General features: G+C 36.0%; 1 protein-coding gene across 1 annotated transcript in view; it reads left to right on the forward strand.

Annotated features, from left to right (window-relative positions):
* The window catches only part of COL19A1 (collagen type XIX alpha 1 chain), a 342,117-nt gene that overhangs the window by 184,837 nt on the left and 138,943 nt on the right, over positions 1-18,337 (forward strand). Inside the window, exon 16 of the mRNA XM_055113849.2 lies at positions 10,215-10,268. Within this exon, the coding sequence (XP_054969824.1) occupies positions 10,215-10,268 (54 nt within the window). The remainder of the gene's footprint in view (positions 1-10,214; positions 10,269-18,337) is intronic.

The following is an 18,337-nucleotide window of genomic DNA, read 5'->3' on the forward strand; positions in this document are numbered from 1 at the left end:
TATGATTAAAATATATTCTGCAACCACATGGAATGATCATATTTCATTGTGTCCCATGTCTGAAATGATTCCAAGGCTCCATATGAAATTGTTAAGTTTTAAAAGCACTATGTGTAACCTCTAATTTTTAAATTTTTGAAGGCAGGATAAAATTGTCCACCCAGTTAGGGAACTGGTTTACTACAATTGGTAATGATTGAATCATTCTTGTCCACCCTAATATTTCACGAGATTTTCTTTCTAGCACAGCTCTTCCTATTCTCTCTTATCAGTGCTTCCGGGGAGATTTGTCAAGGCCTTTATTAGTGTGTGGAAGAGACACTAGTGTTCCTTGTTTCACAGATATCTATTTCCTAGTACTCACTGACTACTGATTTTGATAAAATGATAGGCTTTTATACAAACATAGAATTCCTTTTCTAAACACTTGTGCACCCTTAGGAAAATTTTTTTCTTATGATAATTGGATAAAATAACATAAAGCTGGTCACCCTTTAATTTATTAACATAAATATTCTTAAATTCTACTTCTCAGAACTAATGTAAAAGTCACTTCCTTTCTGGCTGCTCTAGAGGTTAAAAAAAATTATGGCACTAATAGAGAAGTGAGGAAAGTTAAAATTAAAAAAAAGAAAAATTACTTCTTGAGAGTGGACTATATATCATATTTTTACTTATTTGCTTTTTTCTTTTATAAAACTCATTTCCTATCCTAGAACAATTCATTTTCAAGAGAAAAAAGTGCACGTATAAAACAATATTTCATTCCGATGTCCCCAACTTAAAACTTTATTCCTGTTATTCCCATGTTAAAGGCACAAAATTTTCTGTAAAAACAGATAAATTCTGTTTTCCATTTTATTTTCATACATTCTATTTGAAACACAGAAAATCCCCTAGTAGTAGTTTAGAATTTATGCAGATTCTAGTTAATCTTATGTTTCAAGTCTATGAAGCATATTCTAAAGCAATAATCATAACACTTAAAATACACTTGCATAACATTTTTGTTGAGGTGGGTATTAGGTATCATATGCACTGCAACATTCCTGGCAAGGGAGTGCATGTAATATTTTAAAATGAAACTTCCCTTTTTCACTTCAGCTCCTTTTCTTGATTAAGAAGCTGTAAATGTATCTTGCCTCTTTTCACAAATGAAAATGTGTTCAAACGTAATTAATCTACCCTATTAACTCTACAAAACATCTGCTATATTTGTTAAACACTTCAAACTTCTGTTCTGAACCAGTTAATTCTAAGTAATTTCTCAGTTAAATATTTACATGGGCTTCCATGATGATAAGCTCTAGCTTGTCTTAAATAATCAGCAGATTGTCCAGAGAGAGCTGTGTGAAATGTAACACATTGTAATAGCTATCCACTGGAACTTAAAATGGTTAGCTGGCTTGGACTATTTTTTGCTTATTTTTATCTTAGCCAAAAGAGGTAGTCCTTATGAATTCCATTCTTTGTCAGTATTTTTAATGTCCAGAATTGTGTTAAAAGGAAAATGAATACCTATGTAGACCTATGCAGATGTTTACCTTGTGAAAATGCTAAATCCAATCTCAAATGTCTCTTTCAGAAAAGTGATAAATCTGTATGTGTGCAAGATTTTAGAAATAACTCAATTTACAGTTATTTTTATAGCAGACTAAGTAAATTAAAAAGTAGAAAACATTGATAGGCATTTTTGGTTAGCAAATTAAATTGAAGAAGAAAAAAAATCCACAGGCTATGCAAATGTGTGGTGTGTACAAAGATAATTAAGAATATGATTCTCTAACTGCACAAATTATATAAATCTGTAAAATATCAGGTTTTGGTCAAAAATTGGAATAAGTTCCACAACAGAGATGCTGTTACAATGGTAAATGATTAATTTGTAAATGAACTATAAGGAATTTTTCTCATAGACGTCAGAGAATAGAATGATCACTTCAGACTGAGGAAGACAGACAAGATTGAAAGTTCTCCAATGTGGTAATTAAGTCCAAGTTTTGAAAATAAAAATGATTATATAAAGAGCAGAAGCCAGTTCTCCAACACCAACACTCAGTATTGTTCTAACTAGGTGTTTTCTTCTTTACAATATGCCAAATGTTTATTGAGTTCCTTCTATAAGTATTGTAGAGGTTAGAAAAAAATGAGCCTGTATCCTCTACAGCAGGGGTCCCCAACCCCCAGGAAAAGGACCAGTACCAGTTCGCAGCCTGTTAGGAACCAGACCACATAGCAGGAGGCGAGTGGTGGGCAAGCGAGCAAGCTTCATCTGTATCTACAGCCACTCCCCATTGCTCACGTTACTGCCTGAGCTCCACCTCCTGTCAGATCAGTGGCTGCATTAGATTCTCATAAGAGCATGAACCCTATTGTGAACTGTGCACATGAGGGATCTAGGTTGCGTGCTGCTTATGAGAATCTACTGCCTGATGATCTGTCACTGTCTCCCATCACCCCTAGAAGGGACCGTCTAGTTGCAGGAAAACAAGCTCAGGACTCTCACTGATTCCACATTACGGTGAGTGTATAATTATTTCATTATATATTACAGTGTAATAATAATAGAAATAAAGTGCACAAAAAAATATAATGTGCTTGAATCATCCTGAAACCATGCCCCCATCAGGGTTCATGGAAAAATTGTCTTCCACAAAACTTGTCCTTGGTGCTGAAAAGGTTGGGGACCGATGCTCTAGAGCTCACGGTCAACTAAAAGGATAAATGAAGCACACACATAATGACCTTTACAAAACCAGAATAAGGAAGAACTGTGGGAGGGATTCTGAGACAAATGCTGAGCTCTATCCAAGTTCAATTTACATAAACTGGAGGTTAAGTATGTCTGTAATTTTCATAATAAGTGATCGATAAATCCACTGTTTGACTTTACTAAACGGGAGGAACAGTGTCCTGGATCATTATAAATAATCCTCCCAGAATTTTAATTTGTTAGTTTGGGAATAGGTATTATTTTTCTACAGTTGATTGATCTGTGTTTTACTAATGATAATATTTAAATTATTTTTGCTTTGTCAATTTCAACTAATGTTCAATACTCTGCTCAAAATGTTCTGAAGATTAGGAGAGCATGGCTAGAATTACAAATTGGTCTTGGATCATTCAAATAGTGAATGATTCATCAAGGATTAAAAAAGAATTTCCTCAACTTTTAATCAAACCTGTAGCTGGGTCCTAGACTTAGCAAAAGTGAGGAGGAGGAGATCAGAGTCATGATAACATCTAGGAGGCCCATAAGTGATTTATGTATGTGAGTTTGTACCATATCTTACTACTTGAGTCTCACATACAAAAGATTATCATAAATATTTTTTTGCGTTTGTTAAATACATTCCAAATCAAATATTATATCCTTGCATTAGGTAGACTTTGCTACATAATTTCTTTAAATAGTAAAGGGAGTAGATTTTTGATTATATGTGTCTCAGAATTAAGTGAACTCCCTGATGTGTATGTTTTAGTAACTCATGTTTAAAAACACTGAATGAGCTGTCAGCATTTGGATGAATATCAAAAATGTTATATATTAGTTTGACTATTCATGAAATGATAATAGTTTTCCTAAGGATAAGAGAGAAGAGTTTAATCTAGAGCCAAGATCGTGTCAGGCTTATAAAAAAATGACACAACCTCCCTGCAATTATATTGTAATTAATACTTGTTAAATTTGAATTTCAAAATTTGTTTTTCTTATAAACACTAGGAATTTGCCATTTTAAAGTTGGCCTAATTATCCAACATTACTTGATTATATATCATTTGGCAGGTTTTTTTGTTTTTTTGTTTTTAACTACAAACAGAACTGATTAGTTTTTTTCCCTTTTTTTTTCCTACCTAAATCAATAAAACATAGACTCCATATGCCCCTGTAACATTAAATTGCTCCCAAAGTAGATAAAAGAAATGAGAGTGATAAATACATAAATTTCATTCAACTGTTGTGGAGAAGGAGTAACAAAGATTTGGGGGAACAGTGAGAACTGATGACATATGCAGAATTTTTTGTACTAACACTTTAAAAAAATTAGTTACAATAATTTATACTGAACTCTGAGAATATTAATCAAATGAAAGCCATCTGATTTAAAAATTAAAATACGTATATCACTTTTTTATTCAAAATAAAATTAGATGGTGAAATTAAGCATGTATGACATTCATGAAAATTTAGTAATAAAATAATTTACAGACAGGCAAATGCTGAGAGATTTTGTCACCACCAGGCCTGCCCTACAAGAGCTCCTGAAGGAAGCACTAAACATGGAAAGGAACAACTGGTAACGGCCACTGCAAAAACATGCCAAATTGTAAAGACCATCAAGTCTAGGAAGAAACTGCATCAACTAACGAGCAAAATAACCAGCTAACATCATAATGACAGGATCAAATTCACATGTAACAATATTAACCTTAAATGTAAATGGGCTAAATGCTCCAATTAAAAGACACAGACTGGCAAATTGGATAAAGAGTCAAGACCGATCAGTGTGCTGTATTGAGGAAACCTATCTCATCTGCAGAGACACACATAGGCTCAAAATAAAGGGATGGAGGAAGATCTACCAAGCAAATGGAAAACAAAAAAAGGCAGGGGTTGCAATCCTAGTCTCTGATAAAACAGACTTTAAACCAACAAAGATCAAAAGAGACAAAGAAGGCCATTACATAATGGTAAAGGGACCAATTAAACAAGAAGATCTAACTATCCTAAATATATATGCACCCAATACAGGAGCACCCAGATTCATAAAGCAAGTCCTTAGAGACCTACAAAGAGCCTTAGACTCCCATACAGTAATAATGGGAGACTTTAACACCCCACTGTCAACATTAGACAGATCAATGAGACAGAAAGTTAACAAGGATATCCAGGAATTGAATTCAGCTCTGCACCAAGCAGACCTAATACACATCTACAGAACTCTCCACCCCAAATCAACAGAATATACATTTTTTTCAGCACCACACTGCACCTATTCCAAAATTGACCACATAGTTGGAAGTAAAGCAATTCTCAGCAAATGTAAAAGAACAGAAATCACAACAAACTGTCTCTCAGACCACAGTGCAATCAAACTAGAACTCAGGATTAAGAAACTCACTCAAAACCGCTCAACTACATGGAAACTGAACAACCTGCTCCTGAATGACTGCTGGGTACGTAATGAAATGAAGACAGAAATAAAGATGTTCTTTGAAACCAACGAGAACAAAGACACAACATACCAGAATCTCTGGGACACATTTAAAGCAGTGTGTAGAGGGAAATTTATAGCACTAAATGCCCACAAGAGAAAGCAGGAAAGATCTAAAATTGACACCCCAACATCGCAATTAAAAGAACTAGAGAAGCAAGAGCAAACACATTCAAAAGCTAGCAGAAGGCAAGAAATAACTAAGATCAGAGCAGAACTGAAGGAGATAGAGACACAAAAAACCCTTCAAAAAATTAATGAATCCAGGAGCTGGTTTTTCGAAAAGATCAACAGAATTGATAGACCACTAGGAAGACTAATAAAGAAGAGAGAAGAATCAAATAGATGCAATAAAAAATGATAAAGGGGATATCACCACTGATCCCACAGAAATACAAACTACCATAAGAGAATACTATAAACACCTCTATGCAAATAAACTAGAAAATCTAGAAGAAATGGATAAATTCCTCGACACATACACCCTCCCAAGACTAAACCAGGAAGAAGTTGAATCTCTGAATAGACCAATAACAGGCTCTGAAATTGAGGCAATAATTAATAGCTTACCAACCAAAAAAAGTCCAGGACCAGATGGATTCACAGCCGAGTTCTACCAGAGGTACAAGGAGGAGCTGGTACCATTCCTTCTGAAACTACTCCAATCAATAGAAAAAGAGAGAATCCTCCCTAACTCATTTTATGAGGACAGCATCATCCTGATACCAAAGCCTGGCAGAGACACAACAAAAAAAGAGAATTTTAGACCAATATCCCAGATGAACATCAATGCCAAAATCCTCAATAAAATACTGGAAAACTGAATCCAGCAGCACATCAAAAAGCTTATCCACCATGATCAAGTGGGCTTCATCCCTGGGATGCAAGGCTGGTTTAACACACACAAATCATATAAACAGAACCAAAGACAAAAACCACATGATTATCTCAACAGATGCAGAAAAGGCCTTTGACAAAATTCAACAGCCCTTCATGCTAAAAACTCTCAATAAATTAGGCATTGATGGGACGTATCTCAAAATAATAAGAGCTATTTATGACAAACCCACAGCCAATATCATACTGGATGGGCAAAAACTGGAAGCATTCCCTTTGAAAACTGGCACAAGACAGGGATGCCCTTCTTCACCACTCCTGTTCAACATAGTGTTGGAAGTTCTGGCCAGGGCAATCAGGCAGGAGAAGGAAATAAAGGGTATTCAATTAGGAAAAGAGGAAGTCAAATTGTCCCTGTTTGCAGATGACATGATTGTATATCTAGAAAACCCCATCGTCTCAGCCCAAAATCTCCTTAAGTTGATAAGCAACTTCAGCAAAGTCTCAGGATACAAAATGTGCAAAAATCACAAGCATTCTTATACACCAATAACAGACAAACAGAGAGCCAAATCATGAGTGAACTCCCATTCACAATTGCTTCAAAGAGAATAAAATACCTAGGAATCCAACTTACAAGGGATGTGAAGGACCTCTTCAAGGAGAACTACAAACCACTGCTCAATGAAATAAAAGAGGACACAAACAAATGGGAGAACATTCAATGCTCATGGAGAGGAAGAATCAATATTATGAAAATGGCCATACTGCCCAAGGTAATTTATAGATTCAATGCAATCTCCATCAAGCTACCAATGACTTTCTTCACAGAATTGGAAAAAACTACTTTAAAGTTCATATGGAACCAAAAAAGAGCCTGCATTGCCAAGTCAATCCTAAGCCAAAAGAACAAAGCTGGAGGCATCATGCTACCTAACTTCAGACTCTACTACAAGGCTACAGTAACCAAAACAGCATGATACTGGTACCAAAACAGAGATATAGACCAATGGAACAGAACAGAGCCCTCAGAAATAATACCACACATCTACAACTATCTGATCTTTGACAAACCTGACAAAAACAAGAAATGGGGAAAGGATTCCCTATTTAACAAATGGTGCTGAGAAAACGGGCTAGCCATATGTAGAAAGCTGAAACTGGATCCCTTCCTTACACCTTATATAAAAATTAATTCAAGATGGATTAAAGACTTAAATGTTAGACCTAAAACCATAAAAACCCTAGAAGAAAACCTAGGCAATACCATTCAGGATATAGGCATGGGCAAGGACTTCATGTCTAAAACACCAAAAGCAATGGCAACAAAAGCCAAAATTGACAAATGGGATCTAATTAAACTAAAGAGCTTCCGCACAGCAAAAGAAACTACCATCAGAGTGAACAGGCAACCTACAGAATGGGAGAAAATTTTTGCAGTCTACTTATCTGACAAAGGGCTAATATCCAGATTCTACAAAGAACTCAAACAAATTTACAAGAAAAAAACAAACAACCCCATCAAAAAGTGGGCAAAGGGTATGTACAGACACTTCTCAAAAGAAGATATTTATGCAGCCAACAGACACATGAAAAAATGCTCATCATCACTGGCCATCAGAGAAATGCAAATCAAAACCACAATGAGATATTATCTCACACCAGTTAGAATGGCAATCATTAAAAAGTCAGGTGCTGGAGAGGATGTGGAGAAATAGGAACACTTTTACACTGTTGGGACTGTAAACTAGTTCAACCATTGTGGAAGACAATGCAGCAATTCCTCAGGGATCTAGAACTAGAAATACCATTTGACCCAGCCATCCCATTACTGGGTATATACCCAAAGGAATATAATTCATGCTGCTATAAAGACACATGCACACGTATGTTTATTGCAGCACTGCTCTCAATAGCAAAGACTTGGAACCAACCCAAATGTCCAACAATGATAGACTGGATTAAGAAAATGTGGCACATATACACCATGGAATACTATGCAGCCATAAAAAAGGATGAGTTCATGTCCTTTGTAGGGATATGGATGGAGCTGGAAACCATCATTCTCAGCAAACTATCACAAGGACAAAAAACCAAACACCACATGTTCTCACTCATAGGTGGGAATTGAGCAATGAGAACACATGGACACAGGAAGGGGAACATCACACCTGGGGCCTGTTGTGGGGTGGGGGGAGTGGGGAGGGATAGCATTGGGAGATATACCTAATGTAAATAATGAGTTAATGGGTGCAGTACACCAACATGGCAAATGTATACATATGTAACAAACCTGCACGTTGTGCACATGTACCCTAGAACTTAAAGTATAATAAAAATATATATATATAAAAGAAAATTTAGTTTATATGAAAAAAATTAAAAATGAATATATACATAATAAGTAACTATGGATCATGATGAGTACATCTGGCCTTTTAGTTTCAACATAGCCATCACTTTTTAGAAAAAGGTCATATTATAAAAATGAATGTTAATTATTTTTAAATTAGATAACAAAAGAATTTCTTCTGGAATAAGGGGAATAAATTTACATTTATTTGCAGTTGTATTATCAGATTTTTCATTTATTTCAAACCATTTAAGGCATTTAATAGATGATGGGTTAATTATAAATATTTGGAAAACTTTTTGAAAATTACTGCCTTTATCCAAAAACTTTTATTAGAGTGGATGAGTTCCCCATGTGAATTGTCATTTGGCCAGTAACAGGCACATACCGTAATGAATAAGATATAGATTCTGTTATAGATTAGAGCCTGGTGAGAGTAACAAATCATTACATGAATAATCACTTAAATGAATTAGTGGTAAGTACTTGAGAGAAAAAGTGCAAGGCACTAGGAGACTGAAACAAGGCATTGTCTCCAAGTGGCAAATCAGGGAAGATCAAGCCTGGTTTTCTTAAGATCAGTTTGGCTGTGATGCGAATGGATGGAGGAATGTGTAGCGTCAACTAGGAAGCTCTTACAGATGAACAAGAATATGGGAGCGGTAGGAGTGGAGAGAAATGGATGAATCCAAACGTAACTTGTAGATAAAGCCAACAAGATTTTGTAACTGTATGTGAGAGAGAAGTTTAAGAGAGTTGAATGTGGAGAATGAGTTCTAGATTTCTGGCATGAGCATGAAGAGAGTGTGGTATGGATTTATTGATTTGGGGCATGGTGGAAGAGGATCCAGTTCTGGAGGGAGGATCCTGAGTTCAGCATTTGATGGGGTAAACTGTGGATGCCTGTGAGGTAGCTGCGGTTCCATCAAGCACGTGGTGGGTCTGATTGCAGCTCAGAGTTAAACTGGAGTTGTAGATCTGGGAATTGCTGGTCTAGAGAATCCAAAGCCCACAGATGTGTGAGATCAATGTGAGAGAATGTGGACTGAGAAGAAAATGAGACAAAAATCTCCCGCATTTAATGGTTGATTAGGGAAGAAAGAAGCAGCAGGAAAGACGTAGTCATAACTGCTGAAGTTTTTTTTGAATGGCAATATCATCATTTTTAATTTCATGTGGAGTAAGAATTTCTGTCTAAAATAAGAATCAGGAGACTTGACTTTCAGATTAATACCTGGGATTTCCTAGGACTTCGTTATGATCTGAAAAAAAAAGAATGTTTATTTTCCCTACCACTTTATGTTATTACAAGAAAGCAGTAAATAATATTTTTAATATTAAAAGTTCAATGTTATGAGTAGGCATGTTTGAAGCCAACACCATAATCATGCATTTCCTTAGAATATACTTTAAAAGCTACTCTCAACCAAAAATATAATTTTATTTATAGAGTTTAAATATGTAAAGAGGTATCTTTTTCTGCTTGCAAATATTGTTACCACTTATTTATGGTGGTTTGTTGAAACATGGTTCCAATCATATGAGATTCTTCACTGGCGGTGAACATTTGGTCTCACACCTGGTGTGGGACTGCCTTTTTTTCTTTCTGGAGTTAGCTACAAAGATAAGCCAGTCAAAGAAGGGCAATTCATCATTATTAATATATTATATAGTTCAACCTTGAAAGAGCTCAAATTACTTTAAAAGTTTGTTTTAATCAACAAAATAATTATTAATTTTCACAACATTCTTTGTGAGGCAGGTGTACTTGAAACAGTGTATTAACATGTGGCTCTTTTTCCTCATAGGGTTCCCTGGGGATACAAGGCCCCCAAGGTCCACCTGGAAAAGAGGGTCAGAGGGTAAGTAAACTTGGAACAACTGGTGGGCATTACTAACTTAGGGGTTACTTATTTGGGAACACTAATGAAAATGAAACCGAAATAGAGCAAGCAGATGGGCATATGGAGAGTATCAGTTATCCAAAGGCTGAAATTTGAGATTCGAGATTTTGACAGAGGTTTTGCAATTCAGAAAATTCTATATTTTTCAAGATTGGCAGCACAAGTGTAGAGATATTGTTTGGATAAAATGAATTAGCCCTAATTTGATCTACACTACTTTGGTCATACTTTTAGTTTTTGAATTAAATTGATGAGTATCTTTGTGGAGGTCCAGCCTATTTATTAATTCCATAAAGGTTGTGGATATTAACTACATTCTTTATCCAAATTAAATTATTGACTTCACTGGCTTTTCATAACTCTCCTTTCATTGCCATTTATTGCCTTTAACTGAGACAAAATAGTAAGCAAATAAATCATCATTGGAATTGGTAGTAGAGCAATAACCTCCTATTTCTAGTGCAGTTCAATTTCATCATTCCACAGTAAAACGAAGCCCTGCAGTGTTATGACAACTGGTCAGCTTCGTATGAGCAGTGGGGACCCCATTCTTGTGTTTTACTGTTATTATTATCATTTTCAAACCATTTTAAAGTCTCAAAAAATCTTGTGTGTTCTTTCTCATGTGTTTATTTATGGCAGTCTTTGTACTAAATAGTACAGGTACTGTCAACTTCTGTTCCCTTGTTGATGAGCATTCCATGACTTAGAGTTTAGATGATTTGCCTAAACTTGAGCTTCTGACTGTAGTCCTACGTTCTCTTTTATTATTAACCCCAAATATGTTTCTTAGACATTCTCATTTATTATTCCCAGTTCTGCCTTCTGTAAAATAAGTCTCTTTCCTCAACTACAAATATTTGAGGGTCAGTGGTGTATTGTACTAAGGTTTACCTTTTATCAAGTTAATAAAATTCCAATTCTCTTAACTTGTTCTCTTATCGTATGGATTCTGGACTCTCCAACATGCCAATAATCTTTGTCAGAAAACGCTCATTGGCTTTCCAGAGTTGTCGAGAATGAGACTGGATACATGTGGTCTTACTTAGGGCAGAGTAAAATGAGGCAAGTACGCCCCATACCACAGACAACATGCTACTATTATGGCCTAAGATTGAGCCAATGCTCCTTTGTCTGGTATTGTACTTTTGACTTGTACTACATGTGGTCAATTAAATGCTCCTCCCTTTTTATTTTAATGAAAACTGCTAAGTCAGGTCTTCACCCAGCCCGTTGTTGTACAGTTGCCTTTTTGAATCACAGAGTAGGAACTGATCCTTGTTGTTAAATTTCATCTTTATTGATTTTAATCCCTAATAGCATTCTATTCTCTGGGGGCTTTTTGCTTTTAAAAAATGATTTGAATCCTGTTTTCCAGTGAAATATCCCTCAGCCTTATGCTACTTTAAAATTTGATAAGCCTACCTTCTGTCTTCATTTAAATCGTTAATAAATCCTGAACAGAACAGGGCCTGACAACCCTGTGTAACACCAGCCTAGGCTACCATCTTTTCCACCATTGATGTCCTTAAAGTGTGACAATCAAATCATGTACAAATGTATTTGAACCCTACCACCTTCCCACCCACATTTATTGATTTGGCTTGTAAGATAATTATGACAGACTTGTTAGATACTAGGTGAACTGAAAAAATATTTAAATGAGGCTTTTTAAAAATAATAATGCTTCAAATTAAAATTGTACCCTATCAAAGCTTGCATTTCATAAGAAAGTAGATTAAAGAATAAATTAAACATGTATTTTCCATGATAATAATGAAGGAAATCAGTTAAATTGTAAAGTTCAACCACTATTTTATGTAAATTTACTCCATTTATAAATGCGTATAGTCCAGATAATTTTATATTACTTTTATCTTCTATCAAGAGTAACATAATGTCAGAAACTAAAGAATGTAATAGAACTTATAGACACTTTTAGGCATAGTTCGTCATTATTGCTACTGCTCTTTCCCAAATGCCCTATTTATCAAAAGAAGTAGCTAGAGCAGGTATTATTGACATTATCCACATTTACAAATAATTATATGCATTTGGATTATATCCATATATGCTCAGTGATTTATTCTACTTTATAAGCTACTTGAATGGGAAACAAATGAATTTTAAAAATGAGCGTTCTTACATATTTACATTTAGGTCCAACTGAGTGCCACCATTTCTTCTCAGCTCAATAGTTAAGGAGTACTCAGCTCTTTCAGACATATAAATGTACTTGTACATGTATGCCTGTGTATATACATATGTGTGTATACATACAGATGCACATTCTGAAAGCTAAGACCAATAATTTTTCTATTTCACTAAAGTTTGCAGTAGAAAACAATAGTGAGAAAAATCTAGGAATTTAAAATCATTTTTATTTACCCAGTGTTAAAAAACTCTTGTATTTTAATTATGAGTGGTTGACCAAGAAGGTATTGACTATCATTAAGGCTATTTAAATGAAACATAAAATATGTGAAGTTTTATGTACTTTATTCCTAAACATAATGACTTTAATGAAAGCAGAACATTTAGTTTTAAACAAATCATTAACTTGTTGGTTTTCATCAATGATTAAATACGTAGTAGCTACTACTCTCCCAATATCTCACAATTATGGTGAGTTTCAAACATGGGTGTCACATTTAAACATGCTTTGAAAAATATCAAACATTATAGAAACATGTTAATATTGCTATTATTATTATGAAAGACATAGGATTCTGATCAATGAATTCTTTTTCTTTTTCTCTTTAACTCTTTGTGTAGTTTCCTATAAGCATAATAGCAACACTATCTTTTTGCAAGTACCACGCCAAGGTTCTGTTTGAAATTTTGATTAGTTGATTTTATTTTTTTAATTATCATTTAAGCTGCTAAATCTTAGTTTATAAAGTGTTCATTTAATAAAATGTAGAAGTAATGTGCTTCTTACGCTTAAAAGCTATTCTTAACAATGTTCTGTGACAATATGTATCTGAAATTTATGGGCTGTTTTATTTCTCAACTTCCTGATTTTCATTTTTTGGATCTTTTATATGCCATTATTTATTTATTTACTTTGTCTTCTTGAAGCCCTGCAAGCAAAATATTTGGTTGACATATTTTTTAGTCTTACATCCTTTATGAATTCACACAGTTTTTAGAATTCAATGAATGTTGAATATTGATCCTAAGCTACAGATGAGAATGTTTCAGATCACGATGAGGGAGAACAGAATGGCATTGGGGGTTGGGGGCCTTCCTGGAAGTTAAGAGGGGGTTTAATCCATCATGAGGCAGAAAAAGGCCATACAGAACCAAGAAGTCAACAGAAGAGCGGTTCTAGATTCATGAAGGGTTCAGCAGAATTAAAATTTGGAACAAAGTAAGTGGAGGGATGCTGGATAAGAGAAGTGGCTGGAATTGGTGCCGGGGAGAGAAGTTCGGTTGAGTAGTGAGGAGGGCACTGGAAACAAAAATCTCAAGAAAATGTGTAAGGAAATTAGGGCATGAGTTGTGAGGAAGGAGAGGCAAACAATGGAGATTGTGGTGGAGGGAAAAGGACAGGAACTGGATGGAAACCCAGAGAAGTATCTTCGTGAAAAGTGGAATATTTCAGGCAGCAGAGCATGTTCATGGATATTAACGAGAAACATTGCAAAAGAACTGGCATTATAAAGATTCCATTTAAGATGTAGGTTCCTTGCAGGATTTCTTAGTATTCCTAACAGACTCTCCCCCAAAATAATGAAAACAATAATTTTTATGTAACCTTGAATTTTCATTTTATAGTCACATTAAATGCACATCTGAATAATCTCAAGGTTAGCATGAAGCTACCCTGGTCTTTTTAAAAGAAGTTCTTCTAGGTCTCTGAAAAAAGACATTTACTGGTGAATCAACTAGTTACTGCCGCAAACAGAAGTTTGTGTGGTTGGACCAAGATGACACCTCACTCTTGCACTCTGTTGCTGGATCCTAATTTTAATCCTGAACAGAAACTTTATGTTTTAAATTCCCTGTAACTTACCCCTCTATCCTGCCCTGTCTTGCTCTCAATTTGTCCTCTCTGCCTGTGCCTGTCCTTTTTCCCCTCTCTGGGCAACCATCCTCTTGATTGCCTCCTTGCAACATTTTTGTGCAGGTTTTACTTTCCCTTGAAGTGCTTGCTCCAAGCTGGCTTTGAAGCTGTGTCTGGAGTCAGGATTCCTTGCATTCTAAACAGCACAGAGAACATCAACCTACCTACCCCTGCCCCCGTCAAGATGTGTTTCTTTGCACCAGCCCACACTTGATGGCAAAGGGGCTGGGTCACATTCCCTCCATGAGCTGGGAGCCTACAAAAGTACAGGAGGGCAGGACAAGCAACATGTCCACTTTCATCTTATGGTGCAAGCAACTTGGAATTTAGCATACAGGTTGCACCACAGACTTTGGGGCCAGATTGCCTGAATTTTATTTATCTATTTATTTATTTATTATTGAGACAGAGTTTTGCTCTTGTTGCCCAGGCTGCCGTGCAGTGGTGCAGTCTTGGCTCACTACAACCTCCACCTCCCCAGTTCAAGTGATTCTCCTGCCTCAGCCTCCCAAGTAGCTGGGATTACAGGCATGCACCACCATGCTTGGTGAATTTTTGTATTTTTAGTAGAGATGGGGTTTCACCACGTTGGTCAGGCTGGTCTCAAACTCCTGACCTCAGGTGATCCACCCTCCTTGGCCTACCAAAGTGCTGGGATTACAGGCCTGAGCCACAGCGCCTGGCCCAGATTGCCTGAATTTAAATCCCAGCTTTACTGCTTATTAGCTTTGTGATCTTGTGTGAATTCCTCAGCCACTCTGCACCTCACATGCCTCTTTTAGAAAACGGAGATGCTAATAACGCCTACCCCACAGGGCTGTGATGAGGAGTAATGCCATGTCGGTGTTAGCCTAGTGATCTCAAGATGTTTATAGAAGGGAATGTAGGTATACAGCTTCAGAATATTAGTATTTGATTAAGGAGAATGTCTAATTGATCAAGAAAAAATATTTAAGATAAAATGACTTTTTTCACTACTACTCTGTTGAATCTATTTTATTTAAATTTTACCTGAATCTTACTTTACCTAGATGTCCATGCCCATTTTCTAATGCCCCAGGAGCTTGAGGCCCAGTGTTGATCTAACTTGATAATAAAATTGAGTATGTAAAAATGTCTGCAAGGTAGAGTAGACTATTGCCTTTTCCTTAAAGAAAGAGATGCAGATTGGTGTCATCATTATGGAGTAGCTGAGACCTCAAAATTTGTTTGATGAACAAATTGTGCTGATCATGTGTAAATTTACTGGGATTTTCATGTAAAATTTACACTTGGTTTTTCTTTTGGTTTGATTCTGAACTGGTTGATATACTTTACCTAAGACAGCACAAGTAATGAATTATGTTATTAATAAGTACTGGGGTATCTTGATCTCATTAGGTAAAAGGACATCAAAGTCATTGCTTCTATGAAATCAACACATACAACAGGACTCACTTAAGCAAAATTTTCCTTAAGCTTATTTGTTTTTATGGGGCTTGGGATATTTTTCAAGTGAAATTGTGCCCTCATAGTCTAGCCATGCTCTATGAAAACTTTGTAGAACACAGCAAGACAGTAATGCAGGTCAGACCTGCCTCACAGTAGAGTAAAAAAAAAAAAAAAATAGTGTTTCATTGGGTGCGGTGGCTCATGTCTGTAATCCCAGCACTTTGGAAGGCCAAGACGGGCTGATCACTTGAGATCAGAAGTTCAAGACCAGCCTGGCCAACATGGTGAAACCCTGTCTCTACTAAAAATACAAAAATTACCTGGGCATGGTGGTGGGTGCCAGTAATCCCAGCTACTCGGGAGACTGAGGCAGGAGAATCGCTTGAACCCAGGAGGTGGAAGTTGCAGTGAGCCGAGATTGTGCCACTGTACTCCAGCCTGGGTGACAGAGCAAGACTCCACCTCAAAAAAAAAAAAAAAAAAAAAAAGAGAGAAAGAGTATTTCTTCTTATTTTAAGATAGCTTATTCCAAGTTACCAACTTCACAGCTACAAAATGATCTCATTATTCCAATGAAATGATTTCAGGGTCTGGTAGAAACCACTAACAATTGTGTGCAGTTGCACATCCTTACACAGGCTTGAATTTTAGAGAGGAGTCTTATAGAGAAAAGAATGGATAATTATGAATTTACAGGAAGTAATTTTGTTAGTTTCACATTAAAACAGGTGATATGATTGTCTTCTATCTTTATGTGTCAAAACTGACAATGACCTTTAAAATGCACAATGAGTGTTTCATAATTCTGCTCTCACTAAAACTATGACTGGTGTCCTTCCACCAGGAATTTGTATTACTAGCAAGAAAAAGTCAAAAATTACTTTAAATAATAGCTTTAACTCTGGTCATAGGTAGAAAAAAAAGCATCTTTTTTGCTTGGATTCATCTATAAATATAAACATATACCTTAAAAATAACACGTTAAATGTTCTGTATTCTACAACTATTGGTTCATGCTTATTGCTTGTTAGAAAATTCTTGGCATACAGATAACATCGTATTTTATTTACTTGCTATGACATTTCTTCAGAATGTCTCCATGAGGATTATCTTGGGAGTTTGCAAGAGATACCATCCTTAATTCTGCCTGACATTTCTAGATGAATAACAGGGAAATTGGGTACCCTATTCAGGTCCAAGCAACAGGTGCAGAGCTTTCTCCAACACATTGTTTGAATTTACAAAACCAAATATGAAACTTGGTGGATAAAAATAAGCAAATCTGCATTTATCCCTGCATCTCTGTTTGCAGAGCTCCATAGTGGACTTTGGCTGCTTGGTGTCTCCTAAAATTGGATCAAATATAGTTACTGAAGCAATGTAGTAAGACAGGAAAAAGGGAGAAAGGCTAATATATGTTCATGTCAAACAAATGCCTTCAAGGGTGTACTTGTGCAGCAAGGATAGTCCTTTACTTTTGCCTCATATTCTCTTACTGGTGGGAAAGATAAATCAAGGAAAAAGATGTTGGAAAACAACTTCTAGCACAGGCTAATTAAAATCAGATGAACAAGAGATGTAGCCCAGACTTTGTGATCACAGGCCATCCCTTAGATAAAGTTAAACAGCACAGCTAGTTACTGACAGTATGCCTGTGTCTCCTTGTGGTAAATTTCACTCTAACTAGTGGTCTCTGCAGTGCACTTGAGATAGAAGAGACAAAACGCCCTGGAAAGGCTGTCAATGAGAAAAAAAATATTGTAAGCAATGATTTTGTTCCAATAATACTTATATCAATAGTAAAGCAACAGTGAGCTGAGGTCCTTACATTCACTTAAATGAAGAGCTGAATGACATTATTTGTATTGTAACAAAATAACATAATAAGTTTTCTCTTTTATATGGATTAGTAAAGAAAAAATGTTTTGTATTTTCAAATAGGACCCTGAGTCTGAATGGTTTATTTATTTATGTGAATAGACCCAAGAGCTGTTCTCTGATGTGGAAGAGGCACATCAGCTAATGGGGACTCCTTCAAACTGGAGAGATTCAGCCCCTGAGCCGAGTGGCTGAGAGCTTCAGAAAGAAGCCTGGAGAGGTGAGGGTGGACCCATTTCAGGAACATCAAATCATCACATTTTCTAGCTAAAGGGGTACTATAGTATCATTCCAGCCCACCAAATAAGAAAACAGAGACCCAGAAAACATTGGCAATTCTCCAAGGCTGCAGGGCTATTTATTCTGCATAATATACACCCATTGTCTATTTTGTGGTATCACACTGAAACCCAGATTTGCATGTTTTAAAATAGGGATATTGAGAATTTAACCAAATCACTAACTTTTAAAAAACTTACTTAAAAATCACTAACTTAATTTTTCTAATTAAAGCCACACACTAGAAGGGACAAATATAGGTAGGTACAGCTGATCCCTTTATGGTCTCCACACATTGTGATGAGCACACATTCTGTCCCTATAACCTGCACCAACATTTGGGAACCAGCAATGCCTGGCCAGTGAGGGA

This window comes from Pan paniscus, chromosome 5 (assembly GCF_029289425.2).
Source record: "Pan paniscus chromosome 5, NHGRI_mPanPan1-v2.0_pri, whole genome shotgun sequence".
NCBI classification, from domain to species: domain Eukaryota; kingdom Metazoa; phylum Chordata; class Mammalia; order Primates; family Hominidae; genus Pan; species Pan paniscus.